The following is a 9,436-nucleotide window of genomic DNA, read 5'->3' as shown; positions in this document are numbered from 1 at the left end:
TTTTTTTTTTGGAGTGGGGGAAGGGAGTGCTTAGTTTGGGGTGGAGAATCCTATTATGAGCCATTTTCCTGGCTCAGCCTCGCTGTCCCAGGGCAGGATTTGTCCCAGAGGCAACGCCGCTCCCCGTCAGCTGGCAATATTTCCGTTCAACTGCTCCCCTCCCACCGCACCCCTGGGCCTGCCGTCCATCATCCCCATGAGAAATCCAATGATTCCCCTGCAGGGAGGCAGCAGTAGGTGCTCAGCACCGGGGCGGAGCGATGGAGGTGAAGCCCCACCTTCCAGCCGCAGGGAGAAGCGCTGGGTGCGAAGGCGGGTGGTTAATCACACCTTGTGCCAGAGACAAGATGTTCAGCGGGGAGGCGTGCTTAGGGAAATACTTGCCTTCTTGGTTTTCACATCCTCCAGCCCTTCAACGTGATCCCAGCACTCACTCTGAGCCTCTGAGGATGGGGCGAGTGGGTCTGTGCTGGGAGAGTTGTCCACCGCCGTCCCCCCATTCCCTGCTGGTGGATAAGTGATGGGAAGGGGGGAAAGAACCTTTCCAAGGCAGCAGTAGCGTGGGAGCATCCCTGTTGATGCAGAACATCCCCAGTCTGGAGCTGTGCAAATCAGCCGTACCTGACAGAAAGGAGCTGTTCTGTTTTGACAGATGAGGGTAATCTCACATGCACATCTTAATTGCTTCATTAGGGAGGTGCAAATAAACCCCGGGGCAAAAAGGGCTGTATGTGTGGGGCTGGTGGATGGAGGAGGGAGAGCAGCCAGCCCACCCTGGCTGCAGGGATTGGGAAAGAGCAGCGGGAAGGAAAAGAAGCAGCAGAGCCAAAGTGTCAGTCCCTTGAGTGCTGAGCACCACAGACACAGGAGTTGGCATGGAAAAGGAATGGGGATAAGCAGAGCAGCTTGGATCCTGCTGGCTGCCTCACCTGCAGCTGGATGGGGTGGCTGGCACACTCAGCACACTAAGTGTGGTCCATATCCTTTTGGGATGCTTTGCTGGATGGTTCTGAGGTGACCAGGATGCTCAGTGCCCTGAATGTGGGTCCAGAACCCACTGGGATGTTTTGCTGGATGGTTGGATTATTCAGATACAGAGCTTCTGCCTGCAGGGACTGAACATTGAGGATGCTGTGCTCCATGAGGAATGTGATGGTTGCATTTCGGGTGGCTGTTCTTTCAGATTGGGGCATTTCTTTCAAATGTGGGCATTATTTTCCAAGTAGCTCCATGTGCCTGCTCCTACACGACGGAAGCGTGACCAATATAGAATCACAAGGTTGGAAAAGACCTCTGAGATCCCCAAGCTCAACCCCAGCCCACCTCCACCATGCCCACTGACCAAGTGCCACATCTCCAAGGTTCTGCAACACTTCCAGGGACAGGAACTCTAACACCTCCCTGTTTATCTTATGCCAGTGCCTGGCCACTCTTTGGAGAAAAACTCCAACCTGACAGTAGCATCTTGCAGGACCCTTACATGAGAAAATGGGCTTTTTTTCTTTTTTCATGTGGAAGAAGTGAAGGAGTTAGAAGCATTCCCATAAATGCAGCGTTCAAGATGTCATCCTCAGCCTGGATGTCATCCTCAGAACACGACTACGTTAGGTGCCCTTCACCTTTTCTCCTTCCTAAGTTTATCTTATGAGTGGGATTTTCTTTGTAACTCCGTGAGGTTGGTTCAGGATTCGTATGGGGGAGTCACATGTGTCCTCAGACACTGGGGCTGTGGATGCTGGTTCTGTGCCTGGGATTTCTAAGGACCCCACCCTGTGCTTGGGAGGAGGCAGAGGAGGAAGCTGGAGGAAGGCTCTGCTCCCACCCAGCCCAGTTGTCCTTCCCCAGGCGTGGGAACCACAAGGACACTTCTCAGCCTGAGTGCCCAAGGGGAAAATTGCCCTCTCTGCAAATGTATGTAAACAAATTGCCAGGGTTGCTTGTCTTGCTTCCTACCCACCCCCAAACTATCCAGACAAGATAAAATCACCTTCAATTTTCTGGCATCCTGTGAAGTTATTGGCTTTCCTGAGTGCTTCGCTTAACAGAACCACATCACGAGAGGACCAGGAGGGGAAAACAAAGGAAAATGAGCCCATTTACACCAGCGCGAGCTGTGCGTTTTTTCAGAAGCACAGCGTTGCAGAATCATGAAGCTTGGAAATAACCTCTAAGATCACTAAGTTGAACCTCAGCCCATCCCCACTGTGCCCACTGACCATGTGTAGGCACAACGGCTGCCCTTTCCAATTCCTGTTAACACGGGGAGTCATAGCAGTGTTCCCCCATCTTCCAGTTCCAGTTTGCTTGCTCTCTTGCTGATGATGCCTGAATTGGAGAGGATGGACCCAAGCGTCTGGGGAGAAGCAAGGATACCTCTGCAAACAATTGTCAGGGTTGTCTGATGTCTTGTTTTTGGTATCTTCTGCACTCAGAGCATGATCTGGCGATTTACAATTAACATAGACTGACATGATGCATTTCTTTGTGTGACAACCTTTTCGTGCTAATTCTTCTTCCAAACAAAAATGAAAATGACCAAGAATGCAACAGACATTTAATTTCTCTTACTGTTTTCATCATGGAATCCTTAAGGTTGGAGAAGATCTCTAAGGTCCCCAAGCCCAGCCATAGCCCATCCCCACTGTGCTCGCTGACCATGTCTCATTTTAGGATATCCTAAGAAGGAAGGTGTCTCCTCCTTCCTGGCTCAGGGACTGTTTATGATCATGCACTCGCCTTGGAGAACACATCAGATTTGCTTTCGTTTATGGGCAGTTAAAAAAGAGATTTTCTATGGAGCTGGAGTAGCTGGTTAACACGGTGAATCCCAGCATGCTGTAATGAATCGATTTGTTTCAGACAACAGCCATAATTAGCACGGAGCTGATGCTCAGGCTGGGGGATGCAAAGCTGCATCTTCAATCCTTGGCCTCAACCTCCAGACCTGTGGCACCTGGTCCTGTGCCAATGAGTCCAAGGACGGGACTGGAGCAATCACAGCTCCGGGGTGAAGTCAGTCCCCAAAGCATTGTGTGGATGGGAGGGCACTCCCTGCGCAGTCCCGTTTTGGAGGTGTAGGTGCCAACACTCAGCAGTGTGAAGCAATGCAGCATCACCCTTTCCCCACACAGCAGATCCAGTGTGTGTGCCTGGAAAGATGTTGGCTGTGGGAGGATGTGGAGGAAGCACGATGGGGAGGGACTTGTTGCACAAAGTTCCTGGGGGAAGGGTGTGCAAGAGGAGCATGCGGTGGTTATGAAAGGTGGAGAGGGTGGGGACCGAGGAGGAAGGAGACAGAGGAAGTAAGGGAGAGGGAAGCAGAATTAAATCCCAGAGGATGTGGAAGGGTTTAAAGGTGATGCAGAGACAAAAGTGGAAGCAGGAGGTGTGAGTGGGGCAGTGGGGAGGAGGACACTATGGGGAGGGAGTGTCGTTTGGGTGTTACCGATTGGAAAACCCCAGTTCATGTCCTGCTGTCTGTGTTCTGTCCCATCCTAGGGCACTAAATGAGAATATGGCCAATGGCATTGAAGATCTTATTGGGATCCCCTTCCCAAACCACAGCAGCGAGGTCCTATGTGGCCTAAATGAACAGCGACACGATGGTCTCCTCTGCGATGTCATCCTCATCGTCCAGGACCAGGAGTACCGGACCCATCGCTCTGTCCTTGCTGCCTGCAGCAAGTACTTCAAAAAACTCTTCACTACCGGCACTTTAACTGACCAGCCCTATGTTTACGAGATTGACTTTGTCAAGCCTGAAGCACTTTCTGCCATCCTCGAGTTTGCCTACACCTCAACCCTCACCATCACCACTTCCAACGTCAAGCACATCCTCAGCGCTGCCAAGATGCTGGAGATCCAGTGCATCATTAACGTCTGCCTGGAAATCATGGAGCCCAGCAGAGGGGAGGAGGAGGAAGACGACAAAGAGGACGAAGATGACGACGAAGACGAAGATGAAGATGAGGAGGAAGAGGAGGAGGAGGAAGAAGAAGTGGAAGATTTTGTCAATCAGGAGAACCTGACTGATGGCCAAGAAGTAAGCTGTCACCAAAGTCCTTCCAAGTCTGATCTTACTGAAGAAGCGTTCAGCGAAGCACCTAAAGACTTTCCGAATCACTACCCGGCCAACAACTCCTCTGGGCACTTGGGCGTGATACGAGACTTTTCCATCGAGTCCTTGCTGAGGGAAAACTTGTACCCCAAGGCAAACATCCCAGAAAGGAGGCCAGCCCTCTCTCCTTTTGCCCCTCCCTTCTTCCCCCATCTGTGGAATGGTGATTTTAGCAGCTTTCCCCAACTCGAAGAGCCGCAGATAGACAATGGCCCCTTGGATCTGGTGATCAATAAGAGGAAGATCAAGGAAGAGGAGGAGAAGGAAGAGCTGCCTCCGCCTCCTTTCCCTAATGACTTCTTCAAGGACATGTTTACCAACACCCCAGCAGCTCCCTTAGGGCACATTAAGGCAGAGACCGACTACAGCGCTTATCTCAATTTCCTCAGCGCTACTCAGTTCGCAGGAGTTTTTCCTCCGTGGCCCCTGGAGGAAGAGAGGAAGATAAAGCCCAAGGCATCCCAGCAGTGTCCCATCTGCAACAAAGTCATCATGGGGGCTGGGAAGCTGCCCCGGCACATGAGGACCCACACAGGGGAGAAGCCGTATATGTGCAATATCTGTGAAGTCCGCTTTACCAGGTGTGCACCCGGCGTGCTGAGGGGAGAGGGGGGCTGGCTCTGGAGCTGTTTGTCCCTTTTGTCCCCAGAAACATAGCAGAGAGAGCAGGGCCTGGTCCCCGACCCTTTGAGAAAGAGGGAGGGAGAAGAGGGAGAGAAAGAAAATGAACTCACCCATTTCGGTGAGCTGTAGATCATAGCTGCTCACAGGACAAAACTTGAGGAACCAGTGGGATATTTTCAATCTCCTCGTCATTTAGCACAATGGGAAAAGAGGGAGCTGGAAAAAAATGGCAGCTTGTGGCCAGAGAGCCAAGAGAGCTTCATCCCTACCACGCTGGGAGGTGCGTTGAGTGGGAAGGACACTAGGGAAGTCATTAGTTTGGGTTTGTGCATCATTTGGGTGATGCTGTAGGCACCAATCAAATTGCAGTTGTTTGATCATGACAGTGTCTGTGCTTTCTGAGGCTGGATCAGTCCTAAGATTACATTTTGGTTTGCAAGGGTTGGATTCGTTGCCTCTGCCATCGGCACCTCTGCATCAACCTACATGAAATTGGGTAGTTCACATTGGGTGAGACCGGCCCTAAAGCCAGGCTGCTCACAGAGAGGCACCACTGCACTTCTCTGCACTCAGCAGAGCTTCAGAAGTGAAAAACTGGAGCAGGCTCCAGTAGAGCTATGCCCATGTCATGCTGCATCTTGCTCTGAAAGCCTGGGCACATTTAACTGTGGAGCAGAGACAAATAGATTCCTGGACCTGCTCTTGCTGGGTATAATTAATATCTAATGAGTACAATCTTTACCATAATAATAATAAAGCTTTCTGACAGGGGGATGGTGCTTCAGCTCCTGGCTGTGAGCCCCATTAGGCTGAGCCAGAGGACAATAATACTCACAGTGGGCAAAGCAGAGATGGTGACAATGGCTGGGTCCCTGGGGTGCTTCATGTTCAGCCCCTTTTCTTCTCTTGACTCTGTGATAACATTTGAGCAGAATTGATGTAGATGATGAGCAAAACTATTTTTCCACACTCCCAAAAATCACAGAATCACAGAATCACAGAATTGTAGGGGCTGGAAGGGACCTCCAGAGATCATCGAGTCCAACCCCCCTGCCAAAGCAGGTTCCCTGGGAAACCTATTTCCCAGGGAAATAATAAGTTTCCATGCTCCTTTCCATCAACATGGCAGCCTCTGCGTTACGATGCATTGACACCATTCCCATAATGGGGATAATCTGGAGGCTATAGTGCACAGCTCCCCAAATCTGATAGGAATGACAGCTGTATCGTTGGCTATGGATCGGGAAACTGAGACACAGAGTGATGTCAGCACTGTGAAAATGTCTAGGAAGGCTCAGAGGAGAGTTTGGGTATCCTGACCTGTGGTCCAAGCTGTGATAGAAGGGCTGGGTCAGTGACATGGAGGAGGAGTACTGTGGGTTGGTTTTCTGGATGAATCTCTCCTGTGCATCCTTTCTGCACTTGTGGAACTGTGCAGGAGCAGAATTATATAGAGATACAGAAAATGAGGTTTTTGGCTGGGGCTCCCCCAAACTCCCCACTGGATGCAATCACCATCACTTTGTGGGTCTTCACATTCAGGGTCTGCCTCTTCCACTCCCCTCTCGCAGGGCCATCTGCCCTCAGGATTTCACTTAATAGGCTCGTTAATTGTTTCAGCAACGACTGCTCAGGTTCTGGTTTGCTGTGGTGCACTGCTCGAGCCCTATAGAGAACAGTGCAAAAAGTTCAGCTTTCCCAACAGGACAGCCCCAGAGGGCTCAAGGAGAAACTATTGCAGACAGAAAGGTTAATGTTATTTGCTCACATTATTCGTGCTGTGACAGCTTGCAGAGCCTTCATCGCTCTCCTAATGCAATTGCACTGAGGATGTTCACACAGAGAGGATGTGTTTCTCCCTCTGCTTTATCCAGCATCCTCCACTGCACCCCACAGCTGCCCCAAATGCAGCACCCAGCTGAGAAGAGCACCCACCGTGGTCACCCTGTATGCAGGATTTACAGCCTTGGCATGCCGTGTGTTTATTAGGAACAGTGATTCTGTGAGGTTAAACATGGCATACATGGGTTTAAATTCTATTATAGGTGAAGCTGGGAGCTCTGCTTTTCATTACCGTTTTCCAACACTTCCCATTATGTGACCCGGTGTCCATCTGCCTGCAGCTCCACTGAACGCTATCCATTTGGGCTGCAATTTTCTGTGCTGCTTTGTCTGCTTGTGAGAACTGATTTCAGCACTTTGGGAGACTGAGGGGAAATACAGCTTCACTAAGATCTCAGAATAATGGCATCTTAGGCAGTTTCTCATCTGGCTCTTGGGCTCTGGCCCAAGGAGGCGCTTCCTTCTGCCTTCCAAAGTGCTGCACGAGGTGCAAAACTTGGGAAAGCATTGGGGCTGCTCCTTACAGGTGGTGACCAAGTGGCTCTGTTGCCAGGTACACCTCTTTGCATCCTTCATGGAGTCCTGTATCTCTGCCTAGAGGCTTTCAGGCCCCTTTAGGTGAGACTTTGGTGCCTGAAGAACCCACGGAGCCCTGCCTAGGGTAGTCCCAGATGTGATGCATGGGGCCATGGACTCAGCTTGCGCTTCCATTGCCCTCCTCCATCCATCCCCACCACCCAGGTGACCTCAGCAGCACCATTGAGGCAAGCAGAAGCAGATGTGCATCCCAGCAGATGAGCAGAGCTCCAAGACCATGGGCTCTATGTCCCCTAGTCACAGCTGGGTGAAGGACACAAGCATGGCTACAAGTACTGGGTCAGCTCTGTCCTGTGCATGGAGCAGCATCAGCTTGCATGTAGACGCCAGGACTGAATCGTCTCGCCAAACATAGCAGAATGGCAGGAATCAGTATGTAGGCAGCAGAATGTGGGTTCTGAGAGCTCAGCCTGCCAGCATCAATATATTTGGGCTTGTTTTTTCCTCTGCTGTCATCCTTATATCCTTTATGTACTGCTGACATTACTCCCATCTACTCTCCCAGTGTCTTGGAGGGATTGAACTGAAAGCATTCCCAAAATCAATGGAATTCTCCCACATTTACTTCCCATGTAGAAACCCCTCTGTGGCTCAGTTCACGTGTAGCCAGCTTCTCTTATTACAGCCGTGTCCCTCAGCTGTAAGTTTTGCAGTGTGCAGAAGGAAAAACCACAAAATAAAGAATAAGTAAATAAATAAATAGCTTCTGGGCTGCCAGCTTGGGAAAATATTCTGGTAGCTCTTCGTTGTTGCTTGCCGCCTTAAAAATCAGGTGAGCTGTATAGATGGATGCCATGGGGATGGGTGCTGCACCATCCCCTGCGTCTAAACCTTTTGTGAGCAGGTGCCATCGGTGCTGCCAGCCTCCAGCTGCAAACCCGGGCTGCGGAGACACCTAGCGGCCAGATGTGGTCATCTACGCGTGGAATTTATTCCGGATAGTTTCTGTGCGTGTGTTGAGCATCTCTCAGGAAAAGTTCATTCCCGGAGGCGCCCAAGTTTGTTCCGTGATGGAGCCGTGGGTGTTATGGTTCATTGCAGAGCAGTGGGATCGGGTGGCCTTTAAAGGTCCTTTCCAACACCGTGACCCTACGGTTCTGTGACTTTAACGATCATTCATGGGAAGGTTGGCTTGGGAAGGCCATTAAAGATTCCTTAGAGGCATAACACCAAAGAAATGCTTTGGGTTGAAGGGACCTTGTCGCTGTTCATTGCAAGGAGTCGGATGCGATGACCTTTAAGGGCCCCTTCCAACTCAAGCAATTCTATGCTTCTACAATTTTTTGCAGTTTGTTCAGGGTGGGTTTGTGGGATTTTTCCCAACCTGAGCCATTTCGGGTTGGTCCACAGAACGCCGCAGTGCAGGAATGAAGCCGAATTCTCTTCTTTTGCAGGCAGGACAAGCTCAAAATCCACATGCGGAAGCACACGGGAGAGCGGCCCTACCTGTGCATCCACTGCAACGCCAAATTCGTCCACAACTACGACCTGAAGAACCACATGCGCATCCACACGGGCGTCCGGCCCTACCAGTGTGAGTTCTGCTACAAGAGCTTCACCCGCTCCGATCACCTCCACCGCCACGTCAAGCGGCAGAGCTGCCGGATGGCGCGGCCGCGCCGGGGCCGCAAGCCGGCAGCATGGCGGGCGGCCGGTTTGCTCTTCGGTCCCAGCGGCCCACCGGTGGAGAAGGCCTTCGTGGTGCCGCCGGCTGTGGAGGAAGTAGGCGGCCTTCCCATGTGCCTTCCCGGCCCCAGCCCCGAGCGCTTTCTGAGCGGGACGAAGGCAGCCTTCAGCCTGCAGGAGCTGGAGGACACCCAGAGGAAGCTGCTGCGGCGAGCACAGCTGGACATGGAGCGGAACGCGGGCATCTTCGCCTTCGCCCTCGGCCATGGCGACAACCTGGCGGCCCAACCCTTCTTCCCGCTGGCCGACCCGTGGGGCACGGGGTTCAGCGGCCTGGCGGGGCTGGGCCACGTGGCGCCCATCTCTGAGGCCACCAACTAGCCCGCGCTGGGGCCGCTGCCTTCCTCCCCGCCAGGCTCCGCCGTGCGCTCGGGGTTGGGTCACCCGATGTCGGTGGCCCCGTCCAAGGCTGCTGTTGTCCTCAACGCTCCCAAAATGTCACTTGCCTTAGCATGGGGCATGGCCATCCCAGGGACTCTCTGCCTGGGGGACACTGGGCACCCATGAGCTGTCCAGACTTGGGTTTGGTATGTTACATTCCTTGGCCGTTTGGGTCAAAAGGACTTTTGG

At 52.1% G+C, this 9,436-nt stretch overlaps 1 protein-coding gene across 1 annotated transcript; it reads left to right on the top strand.

The window, feature by feature from the left end:
- Positions 1-3,502: 3,502 nt before the first annotated feature.
- On the top strand, positions 3,503-9,187 carry ZBTB7C (zinc finger and BTB domain containing 7C; the record flags this gene model as incomplete). Its single annotated transcript, XM_079548068.1, has 2 exons — positions 3,503-4,698; positions 8,575-9,187. Exons 1-2 carry the CDS (start codon positions 3,515-3,517, stop codon positions 9,185-9,187), a joined length of 1,797 nt encoding a protein of 598 aa, XP_079404194.1. The 5' UTR covers positions 3,503-3,514.
- Positions 9,188-9,436: the final 249 nt, after the last annotated feature.

Source organism: Tetrao urogallus (assembly GCF_951394365.1).
Source record: "Tetrao urogallus genome assembly, chromosome: Z".
NCBI classification, from domain to species: Eukaryota; Metazoa; Chordata; class Aves; order Galliformes; family Phasianidae; genus Tetrao; species Tetrao urogallus.
Note: the sequence above shows the minus strand (reverse complement) of the source record. Positions and strands in the feature narration are given on the sequence as shown.